The sequence below is a fragment of the Vanacampus margaritifer genome, chromosome 2 (assembly GCF_051991255.1).
Source record: "Vanacampus margaritifer isolate UIUO_Vmar chromosome 2, RoL_Vmar_1.0, whole genome shotgun sequence".
NCBI classification, from domain to species: Eukaryota; Metazoa; Chordata; class Actinopteri; order Syngnathiformes; family Syngnathidae; genus Vanacampus; species Vanacampus margaritifer.
Genome location: NC_135433.1, coordinates 21,339,835 through 21,362,523, shown reverse-complemented (window position 1 = coordinate 21,362,523; position 22,689 = coordinate 21,339,835). Strand labels below are relative to the sequence as shown.

At 40.2% G+C, this 22,689-nt stretch overlaps 2 protein-coding genes and 1 long non-coding RNA gene across 3 annotated transcripts in view; 1 reads left to right on the top strand and 2 right to left on the bottom strand.

Moving 5' to 3' along the window:
• The first annotated feature begins 59 nt into the window (after positions 1-59).
• The window catches only part of LOC144044116 (uncharacterized), a 50,875-nt gene continuing 28,245 nt past the window's right edge, over positions 60-22,689 (top strand). The window contains exons 1-2 of the long non-coding RNA XR_013291194.1: positions 60-185; positions 511-596. This is a non-coding gene — a long non-coding RNA (uncharacterized LOC144044116). The remainder of the gene's footprint in view (positions 186-510; positions 597-22,689) is intronic.
• myadml2 (myeloid associated differentiation marker like 2) lies at positions 2,585-3,626 on the bottom strand. The gene has a single exon (XM_077558998.1). It carries the CDS (start codon positions 3,618-3,620, stop codon positions 2,709-2,711), a length of 912 nt encoding a protein of 303 aa, XP_077415124.1. The 5' UTR covers positions 3,621-3,626; the 3' UTR covers positions 2,585-2,708.
• On the bottom strand, positions 7,890-18,785 carry notum1a (notum, palmitoleoyl-protein carboxylesterase a). The gene is made up of 11 exons (XM_077557993.1): positions 18,343-18,785; positions 15,767-15,819; positions 15,586-15,681; positions 13,553-13,613; positions 13,400-13,458; positions 12,203-12,305; positions 11,935-12,126; positions 10,199-10,296; positions 9,958-10,105; positions 9,821-9,868; positions 7,890-9,742 (listed from the first exon to the last, which is right to left on the bottom strand). Exons 1-11 carry the CDS (start codon positions 18,699-18,701, stop codon positions 9,439-9,441), a joined length of 1,521 nt encoding a protein of 506 aa, XP_077414119.1. The 5' UTR covers positions 18,702-18,785; the 3' UTR covers positions 7,890-9,438.

Sequence of the window (22,689 nt, the reverse complement as noted above, 5' to 3'; positions counted from 1 at the left end):
ACTAAGCAACAAATATTGTCGCCGTAAATTACAATTTAAGGGCGGGCTATTTTAAAGTCAGAACCGGTTGCATCAGTTTGTGCCGCAGGGGAGAAAACCAAAAGCAGATGCCAGCTACGGCAGCTAGTTTGTGCGATGCTAACATCTGCTGGCGGAAGGTGTAAATGACACTCTTTGGCAAATATGTAAGTTAATAAATACTGTTGTATTTTTTCTGAATGGATAATTAAAGGAGGAGCTAACAAACCCGTTTATTAGTGTGAAGAAAGTACAATGTTGCTATTTAATGGCTATGAGCTACTTAAAATGGCAGCAGAGTTTTAAGTATTTAAGTATGAGTATTTCTTTGCCATTTAGCGATTTCCCCTCATATTTGTACCACATAAATATTCTGGGTGGCAAATACAAAAACAACAAACAAAAACATTTGTACTGTATGTTATTTGACGAAGATAGGCCAATTGGGGGACAACGTGAAATGATTAACAACCTTCTTTACCACTCCTGCAGTTTGAATGTGTGAAGTCTCCGTTGGAAAGAATGTTACACGAGGAAATTCCTTGAAAGGAAGATGGAATGCTAGCCATTACTTACAGGTAAGTTGATTCAAAAATAGAAGAGTTTAAAATTCAGACCTACATGGTGTGGTGTTGATGAATCAATTAATTTACTTTTCTGTTGCTCAGAATTAAATGTAAACACTATCATGCTATCGAGGTGGCCATAGCTAGCAGGCTAGCCATTATGTTTTGCTAATTTACGCAGACAACCCAGTCAAACATGTTATACATGCCTGTGAGAAAATGTTTTCCACAAATTCATTAATGAAAGTTTGGTTCCCAGTATGTCCTATGTGAAGTCGCTTGTCGTTGTTGTGTCATTAACTATACAACCCAAAGTGGAATTTATTGCAATATAGAGTCTGGCTGATATATGCAATATGAACAAACATCAATTGCATCATTTAAATAATGTGTGATTGTGGGTGGGAATGGTTGTTTGTCTTTGTGTGGCTGGCGACCAGTTCAGGGGTGTACAACGCCTCCCGCCCATTCACAGCTGAGATAGGCTCCAGCAGGCCCATGACCCTTGTGAAGATAAGTGGTTCAAAAAATGGATGGATGAATGGATAATACATTTACTATAATAGCAATAATTCATTCCAGTTTAGTTTTTTTGTTTGTGTTACAATTAATTAGTTTGTTAACTGACTTTCACTTTTGTACGGCAGTACATTCAATACAGGTCTTAAGGCAGGCCCTGTAAGAGATTACTTTTGCATATAGGAACAGCTAATTCAAAATACCAACAAATCAAGTAGGGTATATTTAGGTTCTTGGTCAACGTTGTCGATCTGCCAGGCAAATTCTCCAGTAATTTATTGGTATTCAAAAATAACCAACTGAGGAAGAAATGGTTATATAAATATCAAAATTAATACTGTACACAATCTATTGCATTAAGAAATACATACAACAGATCATTGTTTGTTTTTTGTTTTTATTTATTCATTTTTCCTTTCGGACAATCATTGAGACAAGTTATAACATTAAATTTTCACATACAATTACACCCGAAAAGAAAAAGGGCTGACGGGATGAAGCTGAAGCCTATTAATTCCTGTCCCCACAATAAAATAGGACTCAGATAATCAAAATGGCAATTCGTCAAATATCTAGTTGCGTAATTATCAAGTTGTTTATTGATACAAAAAGTTAATCTTCCCAATAGTCTTTGTTGATCAAAACGTTGATTTGTTCTCGTTAGTAAGTTTGTTTCTTGTTGATCAGTTCGTTTGTTCACTCACATTCAGTGGATACATGATTCTATTTGAACACGATTCTATACAGAAACATGATTCTATATGAATATTTAACAGGTTTACAGCAAAATGGCCAGGGAGCCAAACGTAAAAGGCTTTGTGCAGTGCAAACTGTCTGTTGAATATATGCGTACCCATATGACATGTGCTTTTAACAATGACATACATAATGCATACATCCATTTGTTCAGATTCAGACGGAATGGCCAATTGTAATCATTAGCAAGAAAACAGCTAAATTGGGTGCACACATACCTATTTTTAACATGATTTTTACAATCTGAGAGATCTCACACGCTGGAAAAAAATGGCATTCATGCTTCCTACAGTTTGGTGTACTTGAGATGACCAAGAATGTCTGTTGTAATATTATACTGACCTGTGAGAGGCAGAATGCAGACTGCTGGAAAATACAAAGATGTGGAGTATTAGTACAAAAACAGAAGAAGGCTAGGCGAGCATATACTATACAAGCACTCAGCAGAACCAGCGTGAGGGTCAGGCCACTTCTTGACTGGCTGTCATTTCAGTTCATGCCATAATCAGGAATGTGTGGCTCCGACTATGCAAGACGATTTCCGACCCTTAATATTGAACAGGTTTGCCATTTATGATTGTCAGCGCAGACCGTCAGATCAGGGAGGAAATCCTTCAGACACATCAGATAATGGGGCCTTTGCTTGCAAGATAGGGAACATTTGTTAAATTTGGCCCGATTGTTCGTATGTGTGTACTTTGATTTTTGTTGGTGGGCATAGTCAGCAGATCACAGGCGAGGAAGCCCCTGCAGTTTTTGCTGAAGGTTTTAAGGTTCATGTAATGCCTAGTCCCGCTGAGCTAAGTCTTTATTAAAAGAGTGATCCTACCAAGTTATTGACATGGACATTCAGACAGCAGCATTGGTGACGAAGCGAATCTTCTGTGAGTAGATCAGGTCAACAAAGTAAAGAATGAGGTTGACGTTGGTAAACACAGTTACCACCAATTTGCTGTCCCAAGGGCATTCTCCACGTGGGCAGACCTCCGGGCGAGTCGTCAATCCGTACTTCTTATCAAAGCTGAAGATCGGCCATACCAGTGCGGTGCTGAGGTAGAGGATCACAGCCATGAAGGTGTAGATGACTACAAACCGATCAAAGGGGAACCGCAGGGAAGACGTCCTTCCAGATATTGTCAGTATGACCACAAGCACAGTGATGGTGAAGCACAGGCTGTACACTGCCACACAGTACTCAGTGGCTATGTAGTTTTCATACCCACTGTAATTGTCCAGTGCTCCAAAAATTATGCAGGCCACAAATCCTTGGACCACCTTGAGTAGACCAGACACAGTTGCCATGTACCCCACCACAGCACCCGGTTTGGCACGAGTTATGAAAACTTCGGTGGCGTAAGGGAAGACGCAGACACTGGAGATAACGGTCACAGCAATGCGGTAGGCTTGCACCTCACAGCCCTTGTTAGGGCAATCCATATCCAGGAAGTAGACGGGGTACACCACGGAGGCAGTGATGTACATGAGTGTCGCCAGCATGGCGAAAGCCACCGTTAAATTGTCCCATGAGATTGGCATGCAGACGTGGAGTCGCGTGATGTCCAGGCTGAATACCACCAGCGTGACAGCAAAACAGAAACACCACACAAACATGCAGAAATACCCATAGGTGGCGCTGTAGCCCGCACTGTGCGACACAAGGGCGATGATGGTGGATCCTAAGAGCAGCTGACACATTCGGGCTGCACCTAAAGGTGACAACACAGCTTCTTTGTTGAGGTAGTGTCCACCATGAGCATCCATCGTGTATGAAAGTTGTCCCCTGGTAACAGCTGTCCAAATTCTTATGGAAACACTCTCAGTCCTGTTCTTGGTTGCTTTTTATAGGTCCCTAATTACAAGGGTCTGTACTTTGTTTCTCCCAGAGCTGGCATTACGGCTTCACTCTTAAGAAGCCGTTACAGCAGATTCTATTACTTAAAGTAAGTAGAGTAAGATGAAAAGAATTTACCTTAGATTAGTATTTATCTTTGCTGTACTTGTCTTTAAGCAATAAAACACCAACGTCCGTCCTGTTACGAAAATGCAGTCAAAAACTGTTGAGATTTGTTAAAGTCTGTCTATCAAAAATGTTCTTTGCTTGCTCTCATAAGTAGTTCTCCGGTGCATGACAAGGTAATTCCCGTTCCGTAAGCCTTCTTCATGTCATACCATTGAGTCGGTGATCCAACAATAGCCGTCATTGACCAACAGGTGCAGTTGTTTGTCTTTCTGTCAGTCAAATTCCTCGGTGTTTTGTAGCCATCCATCGAAAAAATCAGAAAATTTAGTCATCCTCCCTTGACCCCGTTTGTCTTTCGTCTGACCGCGTGTCGTGGTAGATTGCTCAGGATGGCTGTTTAAATGAAATTTGCAGCCATGCCCAGGGTTACAGGCCCCTGGCTACTGCTATAAATAGGGGCTCTATATTCCACAGCAGTGTGGGAGGCTACATGTGGCATGCAGTAGGGGAGTCGTCTTTCTTGGGAGGCTGAGTCAGAGCTTCTGCCATAAGAAACTGGCATTTATACACCGTGTAATGACAGGGCGGAAGGCTGGGACGCCCATTAGAGACAGCAATTACACATGATCCAACGGGAAAATTATACAGAAGCAGTGGTAGATTTGATCTAGGAAGTGAACATGAATTGGTAGTTACCGAAAATACTTGTGATATTTGTAATCTGGAGTGTTGCTTTACATTTGTGTATTAGCGATTCGTGTGAAAAAATTGCTCTCACTACTATTTTTTCAGGAATATGTATAATATGTGAAGATGAGAAATTTGAAGGTGTAAGTATTTTCTCCCATAGATAGAACAGATTAACTTTTTTTTTTTTGCTGAACCACAGAATGGTCTACCAACACTTACAATTCTCCAAATACTGTATGCAGTTAATGAGTAGCTTTTTTGAAGAAAAACTGTGTAAACGGGCCTAATAATGTTGTCTACATGTCCTGGTCATTATTTTGAAATTTCAGTGAATGTTTGTGTGGAAGCTTGAATTTGGGGCAAAATCTGTCTGTGTGATGTCACTTTCGGATTAATCACTGGGATAAATACATTTCGGCAGTTTATCCTCTCATTGGACGCGCACGGACTACCAACGTCACTTCAGTGAAATTGACATAGGCCTTGTTTAGACTGCCATCCCAAATCCGATTTTAGCCCATCCAGATTGAAAGTGGATGTCTCTTAGTCGCTCTGCTACCTCGGATTGTTGCTGCAATTGAGGAAGGTCGGAAATCAGAATTATCCCAGTTGTCTTTTCCGAGTTCCAACCTGAAAGCGTTGAAGGCGAAAGTAAACAGCCTAAATGTCAGATAGTGATTAATTCCCCCCCCCCCCCACTTTTTTTGGTCCTCAAAACACATTTTGACCTCCAACAAACTTTTCGCAATTTTGTTTTATTTATGTATTTATCGTTTTTATTAAACATTCCATACAGTTCAGCAGTTCACCGTATAATTTCATCCAGGGAGTTAGCGGCATACTGTCACGTACGTTGTGTTACGTGAAGTTATGTCTTTTAGTTTTACACACAAGTAAATTGTGTTTTACCATTTACAGTATGTGTTTTCCACACGGGTCGCCATTGTAGAGAGATGCCATAAAGTCGGTCGGTGAAGTCGGGGTCCTTTTCTTTTCCGACTTAGCAAGTGGATTTCCGAGTTCAAAGGGGCGTTCCTGTATACACACCTCCTGGTTTGAAGTCGGAAAAGTCCGACTTCCCACTTTCCTCGAATGCAGCATTACATATGCAAGTCCATGTCTGCCTCCTACAGTCTCGTACACGCCTTATTAGTGAGTTGGAGTTGGAATAGTAGTGTTTACGAACATCTTTATGTTGATTTTCAGGTTTGTGATTTATTAGCATAGCATTTGGGTAGCATGGCTTGTCGTAGTATTGAAATTATTTAGATCGTAGTTTTCACTGCTGCTGTCAATCACAGCCAGACTATGCCCAATTGAGTGGTGGAGCAAGAGTCTGGTTGAGGGGTGAGTTATAGTTTAAAAGACACATATTACCAACTCATTACACTCTTGTCTGAGCAAACTCTTTGCATTTGAAAATTAACTCGACAACTGGGATTTGCTAGCATGCTAACTGCTAACACACAGCACTATAGCTCTAATATACATTCGTAGCATATATTCATGTATGCTGATGATCTCGTACTTTTTAGCCCATAAAGTGCTTGGTTGCAACAGATGTTGACGATGTGCTCCCACAATGGCATATATCATGATATTATATATAATGCTAAAAAGAGTCATGTAATGATGGTTAAAAGCGCTGTGGATAATAAATACATTTTTCCAACATTTTATTTATTGAACAGCCCCCTTGATGTATGTGTGGAAACCAAATATCTCAATCATATCATATCTGAGGATCGAATGGATGACAAAGATATCTCTCGCCAGCGCCGTAAGATATACTTAAGGGCTAATTTGTTGATTAGAAAGTTATCTATGTTCAGATCTTATATTACACCATTGTATACTGCTTAGCTGTGGACTAACTACAATAAGTCAAGTTTGCGAAGGCTTAAAGTTGCCTACAATGATGCAATGACGCTCCTTCTTCGAGTTCCTAGATGGCATAGTGCCAACATTTCATGCAATGTTAAGGCAGTTAACGTTTAGTTTTATTTGTTGACTAGACAGGCCAGAGAATTGCATAATAGAAGCCTTGGTCAACCCAATGAAAAGCTGTTATAGATTTACCTCTAAGGTTAGATTGCTTTGGTGCACTACTTTGTGTAAATTTTAATTTGCATAGTTTAGTATAGTTTTAATCTTTATTGTCCTTTTTGTCTGTGTATGTTTTTATTTTTATTTTGTATGGACCTGTGTCTGCAATAAAGAATGACTTGAACACAGTTTGGAGGACCAATACATTTATCTCGTGTGATAACTGTGATAGTCCACCCCCCCCCCCCCCCAAACAAGCACACCAATGTTTAAGCATTTTTTTTTTTTTAGATACAAGGAAGAGGACCTCAGGAAACACGTTAAATTAAAATACCTGTGTTATTCATGACCAAGGTGATTTTATTAATCGTCATAGCTAGCTAACATACCAGCACAATGGCACAAACATCTCATTAGGACAGTTTTAGTTTGCATAAAACTAACTCTCAAGCTAATAGCCTAGCTCGGAAGAGCTTGTTTCTGTATTCTGCACTTGCTGAGCCCGTGGATTTTACACTGAAAGTCCTTTGTGAATTTTATTTATTTATTGCATCCTGTCTTGATGGAAATGCATGCCGGATTTCATGTGAATCAGTCACACTTATTTTGTCATTTATTATTTTAAGGTTGTCAGACCAGGTAAAAAAAAAGTATGCTAATTCATGCAATAGGTATGTGAGGAGGATCGTCCAAAAAAATAACAGGAGAACCCAAATTTTTTTTCTTTGTATGTATGTATTGTGTCTTTTCTTTTGGGTTTAATATAAAGACATGCAGTCAACACAAAGAGGGAAAAACAGCCATGTATTTACAATTTTACAAAGAATTTCTTCTCTGCGAAAAAATAGCACTTATAAATATGATTTACATAACAAAATAAATATGTAAATAAACAATGTAGTTCGACTTTCTCCTGTTAAAAATATGTTACAGAATAAAATTACAATTAGTAATACCATTCCTTCTGTGGTTGGTGTGAGGAAATATGTAATTGGAGAGACACCAGTACATACAGCATTGCCATTATATTAAAAAGTTTATCTCTATTATGAAATATAAGTATGGAGTTGACAATGTGAACACCTGAAAAAACTATACAAATACTCTAATCATAAAAAAAAACACACACACACACAATATTTGTCTCCCTTTAGATCACAGGTCTCAAACTCTGGTCCTCAAAGGCTGCAGTCCTGCCTGTTTTAGAGGTTTCCCTCTTCCAACACACCTGATTCAAATGACCAGCTCATCAGCAGGCTCTGCAGAAACCCGATAACGATCTAAGCATTTGATTTAGGTGTGTTGGAGGAGGGAAACCTCTAAAACATGCAGGCCTGCGGCCCTCGAGGACCAGAATTTGAAACCTATGCTTCGATGCTGATTGCATTGATCTGAGGACTAACTAGACATGAGCCTGAAAACAATATGTTCTTTGGGCCTTGAGTGGTCCGCTTTTGGTGATGCAAGAGGTACGTACACTTGACTTCAAATTAAATGGCACTGTGGTGTGTGTGTGTGTGTAGCTCATCATGATGCCCCTAAACGCCTCCAGGTGTACTAAGTAACAGTGGGTGTAGTTCAGTTGGGAAGGATACTGATGCCAAACAATCATTGATCCCTTAAACTGTATTACATATTTGAGTAGTTATCTTTACAGCATGTGGCACCAGCACTTGTGACCAGTTGTTAGTTGTTAGGGAGGGAGGGATTATGGGACAAGTATACCAGATTTCCTCAACTCGTGGCCATCTCTGTAATTGACGCCTTTGACTCAGTTGGTTGCATGTTGGATCATCCACTTCAGATGCTGGTGTAAACCCTCATTTCAACTAACTAAAAATGCCTCTGAAGTACAGTGGAATTTAAGTATGGATTTTTAGCCCATATGGGAAATGAGTTCTGAGTTCATTACGTTCATATGCACTCATGCCACAATATGCGTCCATCTGGATAGCGTACTCCACGTATTACTTCCTGCTTGGTTAGTTGGTCTTTGCTGAATTTCTCCATAATGGTCTCCCTCACTACTTTGCAGTTACTCTATTGCGGATTTACTCTATTGCAGATTTTTATTTGTATCCATTTATGCTGATATTTTTGTCCTTTTTTTGGTAATATTTGAGTAAATAAAAAACAGCTCTTTATTTCAATCAACACAATCTATTACATTTTTTAATTATAGAATATTTAGTAAATTAAGAAATATATACCATGATGAATAAAATAAAAATGTTGACGTTTTCTCCTTTTAGCAAGTTAGTGTGTCCCATCACTGGTGAGCTATTTTTAGATTAGTCCACAGTTTTTACTCTTACAAACTGGCACCTACACAGTAAGGCCAATGTGTGTGTCTCTAAAAAAACTAGTTAATTGAAAGCAATTAACTTCAATGAGGCTCGTTTACGCAACTCTGCAAGAAGAGCTCATTAAGGTGGCAAACAGAATTAGTGGTTATTGAAGGTTTTTGTTGTTGTTTGTTTTTTAACGACCTCTATGGAAATTCACCTATCACGTTTGGGCATGGAATGTAACACCCGCGAAAAGTGAGGGAACATTATTATGGTTTAATACTATTAAACAAATGCATTTACACAAATAAATGCATAATAGACTCCTTCCCCATCTGCGTTAGGGTAAATACCCACTCCCCCCCACCCCACCATCCCGATATGCGAAAATACGGTAATCTGTTATCTGTTTTTGTGTGTTTGTTTTTGTTCTTGAGGTACAACAGTAAACAGGATGTCATAAGGGGGAAGACTAAGGTAGAGAGAGTGGTTGGAGGTATCAGGTATGGACACTGGCCAGAGAGACCAGCCACAACCCTACTTGGGCTTTAGCTTGAAGATACTGTTAAGTGTGTTTTTGTTTGTTTGAGTTTCTTTAGCTGCCACTGCTAAGCATGCCCAAAAGCTTGCTGGGGTCCATGCCCTGTTGCTGGGCCATTTTCTGCACGTCAAAGCCCATGTGCATAAGGAACTGAATGACGTTCATTTCTTGGCCCGTGAACTGGTCTCGGATGGTGGGACAGGTAGGGTTGCAGTGTGGCCATGGGCAGTTGTCTATTAAATGCACAGGGCAGCCTTTGGGTGGGGCTTTGTTGTTCCTGTTATCATGGAGGCTGCGGTCCCAGCAATGCAGTGCCCGGGGCAAGGAAGTGCCTTTGACCTGCACGTCAGTCCAGTAGCTGAAAGATGACACAAGAGGGCGCTGTTAACTCACAAGCCAGCCCACTAAACTACACACTGTAGCACTTTAAACTCACTTTCTTGTGATGACTTCATGTGAGAGGCATGCTGGGGCAAACATAGCTCTAAAATGGAAGACAGTTTTCATCAGGAAAAATTTGGAAATCCTACAACTTCATTCTCCTTTTTACGAAAATACATAAGGCAAACTTACGGTACATCTTTGAGGGTGTTCCTCAGCTCAATACCCAAATTTTGGATGTAACGCCACTGGCCTTCCTGAACTGGCTGTCCTGTCAATTGAATGTTGTCTACTGTCAACTGGGCCTCGTCAAACAGCCACTGGACCACAAAGACTGGGCCTAGAATTTGGCATAAAAGGACCAAATTTAAACCAAACTGATCATGTACTTTTGTGATTAAGTGAATGTGGTTTATGTGGTGCTGAAACATACTTTTTATGGACGGAAAGACTCGGTAGCCAAAAAAACAATTCCATTCCTCTCCTTCATGGGCTTGTTTGCATTTCTCTGGTACCGCTCCTCCCCAGTACCTGGTGATAATGTCAAATACATAGATCAGTGACATTTTCACAAGAGCCAAGTGTGGCATTGGCTTACATGACCCAGCAGGTGGTGCACTTGCATAACAAAAACAAAAGGTGAGTTTATTACACCCTGAATAGGTACCAATTCATGCACTATAAAAGGCTACGGATGAACTCATAATCCTAGAGTGTGTCTCTCCGAATTGGACACTGTTGCTAGCCTTTTATGCTAAATTATGCAGTTGCATAAGCTACATATTGGACTTTTTTGTTCGTATAGAAAATGCCAATCTTGACTTTGGGTGTTTTATGATTGTTCCCATGGAGGTCTGCCTCCTAATGTGTCACGTGACTAGAAAACAGACTTTTTGGTGTTTGTAGTTTAGACCAATTGTTTATGGACTATTTGCACCAACCTCCAGAAGCACTTACAATCTCACCAAATATTGTTCAACTAGTTAAGTTACCAGAGCTGGGCAAAACCGTCATAACATCGCCCCGTCATTGACAGATGGCCATTTTTTGGCTAGTGTTTTATGACGTGAAGAGAAAATACACAGACTGAAGCAGGTTTACATCCGTCAATCCGGGTCAGTACAGACGGTCCTTCTCGGTCTGTGTGTATTGTTACAAGGCTTTGCTTCATAAAGCGCTCGCCGAAAATGAGGAAACACTCGCTGAAAGGTGAGCATCTATCAATGATGTAATGGCAGCTTTGCCCAGCTCTGCTAGTTAAAGTCCTACTCCGTTCACAATAGCTAATATCGAATGGATGAACACTAAAACATGAGCACTTCAAGTGCCACAAAAATGACTAATATAAAATATATTGTGTGTTTATTTCCATAAAACAGTGGTTGGCTCAGATAAGCATTACTGTGTGCCACTTTGACTCAGATAAAGTTATTATATTATGATTATTGATATGATGACTTGAATCTAATCCCACTTGAAACATGAAGCATAAAGTTGACATTTGTGGTGATAGTAGTAATTCAGTCCCGCAGTTAATTTATTTTGTGCGGCAATGACATCATGTGATGTTATCTTTGGTAGACGTCATGAAATGAAATGTGGAGATCGAAAAGTGTTGCCTTATTTCCCCAAAATCTCTACGCCTCATTTCCGCCGCCCCCTCCCGCATCACTCCTCTGTTGATATGAGATGATACAAAGATCAGCACTTACACGCTGGACCATATTTAATTCCATAAACACAGCCGCCTGACGTCGTCTTTTGTGCGTGCTACTCGTTGTCATGCTTTGTGCGTCATGCGTGTCATATCACGGATGCTTTGCGTTAACATTGGCACATTTGTTTTTGTAAAGAGAAATAGGACAATTCTCTCTCTCTCTTTCTTTTCCTCTCTAACATCTCTGCCCTCTCCAAGCTTTTCCTCTTGCCCCGTGTTCGCGCAAGCTCACGCTTGTTAGCTTACTCTTTCATCAACTGTTGTTTTGCTGCGGTACCGTAACGTGGGGAGCAGCGGCACTGCAAGTACCATTACCATTCAAATGCAGCATAATATCTTGTTAAATGCGTCAATACCCCATTATCAAATAAGAACCGGTATACCGTGCAATCCTAGTTGCTATAAGAGCAAGATGTCACATGCAGTAAAGCATCTGGATTTTGGCTGCCTACTTGATGCCTCTCTTGATGGTCTCAGTGGGGGCACAGCTGACTGCATCCAAGCAGTCTGTAAAGTCATACTGCTTGTTGTCCAAGAACCAGCCAGAGTCCGCCAGGCCGCGCACTTGTATCCCCGTGTGTCCCAGACCCTCCAGCAGCTCCGACACACGGTCCACATTCAGCAGCACCCCCGTCCCACCGGCACTGCATGCAGATGCGACATATTCACATTGATAATCACAGCACTCGAATGTTCCTGTAGTTTCATTTGTGAACATACCTGCTCCCGGCTAGCAGCAGAACCTTGGCGTTGTCCAGACCCTTTTTAAGCAATGCTTTAACGACCTCTTGAATTATCAGTGAGCCCATAAAAGCGTAGCCACCTGCTCATCACAGAGAAAGAACATGAATTCTGAGTTTGTTTCAAGCAGTGTTTCCCAACCAGGGTAGGGTTACATGACCACATTGAAGGGGGGTAAGTAGAAACATTTTTTAAATTTATTTCTAAGATGGCAAGTAAATATCCTCAGTCATTTCATAAGTCAACACCTGTGACAAGTTGTTTAGTTCCTGATAATTAAGGTTTAGAAGCCTGTTTCAAGGGGACTTACTCCTTATTTTAGTGGTAAAGATTACAAGAGTTTTATATAACAAAGGCAGATTCATTATTGATGTGGTTTCAGATGTTTTCATTTATATTACGAATTAATAGTCAAGCCCACATAATTATTTGCATGTTTGATTTGAATTAAAGGTAGGGTCCGAAGAGATATTTCCGTAGCAGTTTGTGAACACAATATTCAAGATTGACGCTCCTCCCATCGGGCTCAATGCTAGCAGGTCCCTAAATTAGCAGGCTAACATTCTGTGTTTGGCGTTTACCCGTCCAACACCAAGCAGGCCAACTCCGCATCGCTCTTTAGCCCAAGCCTCTCTAAGTAAAAGCAGAGCCGATATTCACCTTGGTTTTTGAGCGTACGCTGCATGTTTCGTAGCGGAATAGTTTCTCTTTTGGCACTGTCAGCCATTGTTTGTGAGCAGCCGCTCTAATCTTTGAAAGACACGTCCTCCACTCTGTGATTGGCTGGAGGGAAAATTTTGAGTCTCCGCCCAGAACAGGCCCCAACAAAATAAAACTCCAAAATACAGGTGGTGTGAGTGGTGGCAGAGGACAAAATCACCACCGCACATTAACAGAAGCGCAAAGGCGTTGATTGAGACAGATTTCATTTGTATACATCCAGCATTTATTTTTGAGGGAAATTCTTTGGACCCTACCTTTTAAAATAAGACAATGTATGAGAATTAAATGTTAAAAGTAAAGAGATAAAATAAAATGGTGCAGTCGTGTTACATTCCACTGTTGGAGAATCATCAAGACATATGGGGCTACTCATGGTATGATGAAAGGGTAAAGGGGTATTCAAGACAAAACAGGTTGGGAACCACTGACTTAGAGCATCCAGCAACTACTTACTGTGCTCTGTTTTGGCGCTGGCGCCACTCCACACATCGCTGGAGCAATATGGGATGTAGCTGTACAAACACATTTGAAGTCATTGGATGTTGAAGTCGGACCCTGTATCTAATATATATATAGATTTTTAAAAGTAAACATGAGTCGGCCTACACCATGTTGGCATTCCACCAGTGAGGGTTTTCCTCCGGCAGTGGAGACAGGATCCCAGTGCCTGCGCAGACAGATCACCATGTATCATTAGCCATTCCAGCACTCGCAGACACATCCTCTTCCTCATCATCATCATTACCACATGAATTATAGTTATTACACCACAATGAAAGACGAAGGCGTCCATGGTCATGGAGCAGCGGGCGCCAGGTTGACTTGCACCACAGACTCAAACGATTTGCTCACAGTCTTGACAGAAAAGCAAGCCTTTTGTTTGCATTGTTAGTGACCAACTTTCTGCAAAATATATTTGAACTGACCTGGAAGTTGATCTGGCAAAAGAACGGTAATGCAAAAAAACTAGTCAAATCCTACCCTAAACTCCACCAAAGGTTAACCAAGTTAAAGAGGACTAACTTGATAAATTGAAGTGCAGATCCGCATCATGGAGCTCGTTTCACCAAATTCTACGTGAATAGTGCCTGAATTTAAATGTTAGGATAAGACTGGTTAATGCAGGAAGTGTTGTACAGTACCTGTAAATGACTAAGCTATGGGGGCACACTGGGGATTCATAGTCAAGATTTTTTTGGGGTTCACGCAGCAAAGCTGAGGGTTCTCTTTGGATCACGTTTTTTGTAATAGCGCTTGAGATCACCACTGCCAAACAATTGTATATTTGTCAGCAACATTGATTTATTTTTATTTTTATGACATTCAATGTTTCCAGTGAGTCCCACAACTGAATTCAGTGACATGATCAACTGACTCAACTGAGTTTGTTTCCAGTGGGTCTGCCAACTCCAATACGTGAACTGATTCAATTGAGTCAGCGGTGTTTCACCTGGACCATCTGCCAAATTGAGGCAGAAAACTAATAAAACAGACTTGTCTGAGTATGTGGTGTTTACAGCGAATCTGCTGTCTTTCTAAGTACTTGAGCGGACTTATAGAAGCCGGTTAAACAGATTCATTATGAAGATTTGAATCGTTCACCTGGGGGATTCAGGTTACGACCAGCCCTTGTACAAACTCTTGCGGCCATTAAGATGAGGTGTTGTTCCTCTGTAATTATTGCCACACCTTGTTAAGATGTGTTGATAGCCTTAAATATATATTTTATTGAAGAAGCAAACTCCTGTAGTGAAAATTGTAGAATCAAGCTCCTTCAGTAGCCATCTCAGTCCCCAGACCTTAATCTCGTAAAAACCTGTAGAGTATGCTAAAGATGAGAGTGCAGAGAGGACCCAGGTTGCTGGATGACTAAAAGAGATTGTGCAAAGAGGAATGGTTGAAGCTCCCCCTTTCTATATTCTCCCATTTTTTACAACATGATAGGAGAAAATTAGGCGCTTTTTGTTGGCAAATTGGCGTTTTACAAAGTATTGACATCGGGCACACTAAAAACAGTTGGGTCAAAACAAAAACAAATGGGGTCAAAAAGGGACCAACTCAACTTTTTGGGTTATTCATTTAACCCAAAAAGTTGGGTCTAATGAATAACCCACAAAATAACCCACAAAATTGGGTTGCTTTGTGGGTTATTCATTTTACCCAACCTTCTTGGTTAAATAATTCAAGAAGTTAGGCAGTTCATTTTTCACCCAATTCAATTGTGTTAGTAAATTTACCCAAATAGTTGGGTCAAATAAATAATTACTAATAAATAAAATAATTGTATTAATTTCATTTGTTTCATAACTCAAAAAGTTGGGTCAGTCCATTTTTGACCCAATTTCGGTTATTTTTTACTGTACCGTTTTTAAAGTGAGGGTGCTAATAATTGTGGCACACATGATTTAATGTAAAGTAATTATTTCTGAATGTGGGATCCCCCCACTGATTAAATCCACTTGTATAAAAAAAGGTGGATTTTCTATCTTTATTTTATTTATATTTATTTTTTATTTTTGGTCCTATAATATTTAGGGGGAAAAAATTGATTTATTAGAAGCTAAAGAACACATCTTAATGGGGGGTGCCAATAATTATAGAAAGCAGTGCCTGAGTCGAACACATAAGGTGAGGCCAACCTGTTTTAGTTTGAGGCCACTTGGACGAGCTCATCAGGCTCCTCATGGTCTCATATCGGCTGTCACAGTTCTCTTTGTTGAAGCAGTACCAGCCGCCTGCACAGAGGGTGCACAAAGAGTCAATATATTTTTGGATGCGCAGTATAGAAAGTGGATGACGGACATGCATGGTTATATTTACCCTCCAGGAATATCAACCAGCGTCTGCTTCCTCTGGATTCTTTCAGGTAATACCTGAGGGACATCCAAGAATACACCATTGTGTCATGTATAATCTCCATTTACATGACACGTTTTAGTTTTCAGCCAGCTTGACAATATATTTTAAACAGACCCGTTCCAGTGTTGATATGGTGCACTTTCCTACTCTTTGGGGGAGATAATCAACTGCTGTAATACCGTCACCATTTTAGTTGTCAGTTAGTCAGACTTTTATCTTGATGTTAGCATCCTGCCGCTTTGTTGATTTCTATCTTCTGGGAAAAAACACTAGGTTGCAGCAATGGCAAAAGGTTTACAGAAAATCACTGATGCCGCTTATCTCAATCTCCCCTATGCTACTTTCATTGTGAATAGCAGTACAAGAATTGGGATGTTCCTTTGAGATCATCATTCTTCGGCAATGATCTCACAACATCTATGACTTAATTGATTGGCATTTCAGATTGTGCTAATCGTACAATCGCTGACTTGATATTTAGATCGATGCAGTCAACATGCAACAAATTCCAGGGCAAAGCGGACTTTCTGAAGCGAATAATAACGGGTGTGTCAATGAGGCATGCAACTACCCGTGACTCAACTCTAGCGACAGCCAAACACGTTTCAGTGACTGCATAGAAATCCATTTGCTCAGATGCTGACTCATACTTTGGCTGCATTTAATGACTTCATATTATCATAGTAAGCCACAGTCAGGGACGTTCACTTCCAAACTCTTTATACTACCAAACAAGTGCATGATCAAATTCCTTAAGATTAATCCTACGTTGTCGCACATACAAAATGATTTTATTTGTCAGCTGTTGGATTTAGCATCTTAACTGACAACCACCACAATGCTGAACGCGAAAAAGGCCATCTGCCAGTGAACTATCCCCCTGCACTGGTATTCCTGCTGTGTCTCTAAAGAGCTTATAGCTTTACCGCACTCCTGTTAAAGGAGGAATTATGCAGAATTATTATTGTTAAAGCCATGAATAGACAATGCATCATTACCAGCTTTTCAGTCACATCTGCACATTACTATTGTGATCCAGGATATATCATAGCAAATAATAATAATAATAACAATGGCAGCCATGCAAATATAATTATCAGCATTCAATAAAAGCAGTGCTCTCCAAACAGCAAAAAAACAACAACAACATGATGACGTGCACAGCTAGCTACAATTTTCTGTATATTTTTTCATGGACAAAAGGGAAATAGTATTTCTTTGGTTATGGTTACGGTAGGTAATGAGCATTTGATTTTTCCTGCCATGCTATTCTAAAGATAAATAAATTGTTAAGCCCAATTTGCCAAATAACATTTGATCCACAAATGCTCAGCGTAGCCTATACTTTTTCAAGATTTTTTTTTTCATGGCTCCTGACAGTAATAATAATAATAATAATAATGCATCAGATTTACCTCATAATATATACTATGTTAGAAAGCAATATTACAACATATTTTAAAAGACAATATTTTTTACGTCAAGAAAAGTTGTGTGTGCCGTGATCATGAATTAAGTTCCACAACTTAATTTGTTTTCACCATTGAAATCATGCTGGATTTTCGCATGTTTTATGGATTTCTCTGTTAAAGCAACATGACGTCAAGTAGTTATTTCAAGGATCACAACCCCAAAAAAGGACAACGTGTCTGTCCTGTTGTTCTTCATCTTAAAACCATAATATACAGAATGCAACAGACATGACTTTATCGCAAACTTGAATGAAAAACCCTTAGCTTTGGACATTATTGGAACAAAAAGAAACAACCTAGGGCATTTCACTCTGACGTCACGTCTAGTGACCACAAATGCCTAAGAGTCTTATAAACTTTTTAAGAACGAGAAAGACTTATTCACTAACGCTAAGGAACAAAGCAGGCGTTACAGAATAAAGAAAAACAGACAATATGATCATAAAGGTGTTTGCCAATCAATAAAATAGTTTTCAGCATTTTATTTTGACAATCTGCGACCTAATCAAAATAGCCCATTTTGGGTCCCAGATCCACAGGTTATGAAACACTGTTCTCTTGTACAAGGGCCATAAACTCAATGATGAGCAACCCAATAGACATAACAAAATTTACAACATACGTGGATAAAGAAATGCCCTTTGCCAATTGCTTGCAACATTTTACACTAGAACCTGATAAACACATTTTGAGCCCCTATCCACAGGATGGGAAACTCTCTGTTAAAAGTAATCTTTAAAATGAATGGGACTTCTTTTCCATTACAGGCCATTAAAGTAGAACCAGTTGCACTTTGGACCCTGATTCACAGTTTGGGGAAACATGTTATGAACTTTATGATAAGCAAGAAAGAAGACATTACATAATTTATAACAAACGGCATGGAATAAAAATGCATTTTAACTTCTGTGACCCAAAAATTGTAGCCATGGGTGCCACAACTTGAAAAATCCTCTTCTAGGATCATAAAGGATCATAAACCTGCAGGTAATGTAGCAATGACCACATATACGCGCATTTGGCACCCTTTTTTGCAAAGTTGCAATTTGGCATTTTTTTACCTACCCCGATGGGCTCCCATCGTTGCAAGTGACCGACGCGTTCTCCAGAAAGTGGAGCCTCATGTCATGGTCGAGCTTTTGCGCCGAGCACGGGTACAGCGATTGCGCCAGGTTTTTCACTTGCGTCATGAAGTTATCCATGTTCTCCTCCACGGCGGTGAAATCCAGTGGGAAGCTCTCGGTGGCGTCACCCCGGTTGCCGCTCGCCGCCCGGTATGTGGGAAGCGGCGCCGCGCGTCGCGGTTGCGGGTTGCGGCCACCGCGGAACTTCCGCGCGCACAGCCCGGCTCCGGACTGCATCACTACCAAGAGTAGCGGCACCAACAGCGGCAGCAACGATGAGGCGACCCGGACTGCTGTCATCTCTTTCCCCTGATAGTTAACGTCAGCGTCCCTTTTTTATTGACTGTAATTGCAACTCACAGTTTCACTTTAAAGTCCTGTTCGCAGACGTTCCACTCGACATTTGTGCCATGCTCTTGTATTTTATTCAAACTTTCCCCCCTTGGGTGCGCGTCCAGCCAATCAGCAACGGCGGGGCAGGACTCAGAACACGTTCAAGCGTGGCAGAACAACACCCACCCACCTACCCACCCCTACAACCACCACCGCCACCAACACCCACTTTTTATATATTTAAAACAGCACGCGCGCGCGCGCACACATGCACACAGCATGCGCGTCTTTTGATCTACGATGTTCTATTTTGATGTGGTGGCTTTTATTGGCCTTGAAATGCCCATTTTCCCATTGCAACACCAATTTATTATGAAGTGACATCTTGGTTGTCAGATGCACATTCACATCATAATAAAGGAAGATTAATGTAGTCATTCAAGGGGGAAACCTATTTCATGTTTTTCTTTTTTTATCCAGGCAGAAGAGCCCTATTTCCCACTGCAACACCAATTTATAAAGTAACTAAACATTTAGTTCGTTGGATGCACATTCACATTCAGTAAGATACGTTTTGTCATTTAAGAGGTGGAAAAGCTATCTGCTTTCTGCTTTCATTTTTTTTTTTGTTTCATTCGAAACGCGCGTTTTGCCATTGCAACATTAATTTGTAAAGTTTCAATCCACATCTTCTGTGTCATCCACATACAGATCACATAAAACTAATTTAGTCATTGGTTGAAAAAAAATTATGGCAATCCAGGTTGTACCCCACCTCTCATTGTAATGACTTCATGAATCCAGACAGAAAGGCTGATTGCGAAGTACATTTATTAAGTGGCAATACTCCTCTTGTTTGCCTCTTTGCAAATACTTGTCACCTAAAAACAAAGTTTTCTTTACTAAGTTAAGAGGGGGAAAACTCTCATGGTTATAGTGACTTGGATACTTGTTTTTTTTTCTTCTTTTTTAAAAAAAAAAAAATCCAGACAGGGCCTCCAAAGATCAAAGCAGCCATCACTCCCTCCCCCCTCTCCCTCCTACATCAGTCTCTCTGCTCTTTCTCTCTCCATACTTTCCTGGGCGACTATATTCGAAGCTGAGCAAAGCATCCTGGAAAAGTCAGGAATATGTCATTGCGCACCCACCATTTCCTTTATATGCAAATGTTCGCAGTTAAATAAGCACTTTTAATAGTAAAATAAATAAAATGCGAGAGGGCATATCCGTACACATTTTTCCCATCAGAAATAATGAAAATAGAAGATCCTGCATGAAACTGTCACCATCATGACATTTTTTGTTTGGGTGTAAAAAAAATAAAAGGTTGATCACAAATGGCGAAAGGTTAATGCACCACACACATCTCCCCTGTTAACGTTATCAAGCATAAAAAGTAAAAGTAAGGTATAGCTTCCTCCCACTTTCCAAAAGCATGCATGTTTGGTTCGTGGAAGACTCTATTTGTGTATTTGGGACCCGTGACTGAACAGGGTAGGAAATTAAGTGTTGGATGATTGTGTGCCAGGTAGGATGGATAATGGGCTCACCAGGGGTGATGCTATTCATGGGAGGAACATCAAGCATATACCTGTGTAGATTTAAACATCTGCTCAAGTCTACAGAAGCGGGGGCTTTGTCACAGATTGAGTCATTTTGACCCTTGTTTTATCATGCATCATCCCCAATAATATAAGCCTGAAATTACCCGCAGATGGACATCGGCCTCAGACAAATGCTCTGCGATCAAATTTCTTTTGACCTGCATGAGTCAGGAATGAATTCATAATTGAATTGAGAATGACCCCTAAATTCCAACTCAATCATTGAATTAGAATTGAGGTTGCAAAAAGGAAGCAGAATTGGAATTCAAACTCAAATTGTAGTAAGTAAAATTGAAATTGAAATATGGCGGCTGTGGCCCAGGATGTTAGGCAAATCGTATTGTGGCGGTCGGAGGGACCGTAGGCGCACACTGGTAGCTACACCTGTGTCAGCACGCCGCAGGGCAGCTGTGTCTACTTACGTAGTTTACCGCCACCAGACTGTGAATGTGGGATCTTTGAGTGTGCGAAATCAAAAGAGAAAGCAACTTATACATCTAATGCATTACAGAATTGAATTGAAAATCATTGAAATTCAAAATTGAATTTCACTGAAATTTAAAATTGAATTTCAATGGATGGATGAATCGCTACTGCCACGTGTGGCTGAAAAATGAAACTGCACACTCCCTTCTCACGTACACATTGCGCACATGACATCACATACGCAGACAGAGGACTGGAAATTCAAACTTGAATCCAGTCTGAAAACTATTGGCTAGAGCAGTGGTTCTCAAATGGGGGTACGTAAAGGCACTCCGGTTGGTACAGAAGATTTTGAAATAAATAGAAAAAGCAGCATTTCAGGAAAGTCTAAGATAATAAAATAAAATGTATATTCAGTAAGCTATTCAATTTCAGTGTACTAAAAAACCTACTCTCCTCAAACCAGAATGGTTTGACCCAAACTGTTATATGCCATCTAGGATCATCTGTCAATCATTTGAAAATTTGATTATTAATTATTTCTTTTTGAGAACAGATCTTTACTATGGTCCCGAAGGAGGACACTTAATGGTGATATTTGTATGTACACAAATCTTTATTTGTAACTTTCTTATTTATTTCCTTTGTTTTAAAGTTGTTGTTTTTTTAGCCTTTTGATTTCCAAATACGGGTAGTTCCAAATAGTTCACTGTAACAATGAAGTTCCAAAGTTTAATAAATCAGACAATGATGGCACCACACTGTTCTTTTTTCAACCAACAATGTTTTTCACTGGTTAGGGAGTACTTTGTTGAAAAAATATTTTACAGGGGGTCCATCACTGAAAAAAAAGGTTTGTAGGAGCACTCATTGTGAACAGGTCCTGTGTTAATCTGCTAAAGAAAATATGTTTGAATCATTAATGGTCAAATGAAAAGACTATTGTAAAGATATTTTTGGGCAAATTCCTCCATAAGTCAGCTTTAAATTCCATGAAATTCCAAAAAAATATAACAGAATACTAAAGTGTATTTAGCAAACCTTTACTTTATAAGCCTACTTACAACAGGAATTTCATATAAATATTGTAAGGACTTTAGGTAAGTTAACACAATACTTATTTTTTATTTTTTTAAATTTAACATTAAAAGCCTACTCCGATAAAACAGATCATTAAAATAAAATAAAAAAATTGAAATTCGATATGATGGCAAAACAAAGTGATCCGATCCTGCCCTTGATTACTACAAAAAGGGGCACTTGGACAAAATTCATCCCAGGAAAGTATTCGTCAACGGGGGAGGTGGGTGGGGGTGGTTGTGGTTACTGCAGATGATGGATGACATTATACTATTTGTCAATGGTGGGGCGGGTGGATGCCCCCGCCCCCCTCTGTTGTGGTTTGGTTTGGTTTGTTGTTTGTCTTTTGTCTGTCATCTGTTTTGTTTCTGTTGTCCCTGTGTTCTTCCCTTGTCTTGTCAAGCTTTATGTGATCCACCTGTGTTTGCCTGACCTTCCTCGTGTCAACCAATCAGGGTCCCCTGCCACTTGAGTCTTGCCCAGGTGTGTCTCGTCTTGTCAATCAGTGTTAGTGTATTTAGGCCCCGTCCGCACAAAAGCCAGTTTCAATGTATTCTCACAAGTTTCTTACCGTATAGGCCGTTCGTCCACACGATGGCGCGGTTTCGAAGCTTAAAACATATCACTTTTGAAACCGGGCTCCAGAGTGGAAACATTTCAAAACGGGCCCCGGACGCTTCTGTCTGGACACCATATGCAGGATACTCCTTCAGTGATGATGTAATGGTCGCAGCTCAATGACGACTCATTGTCGCAGTTTGATGACGTATGCGCCAATTCTCGCGTGACTGCACGCGAACCGTCAGTCTGTCAACAAAAATGGCGGGTAGCCGTGTCGTACTGTA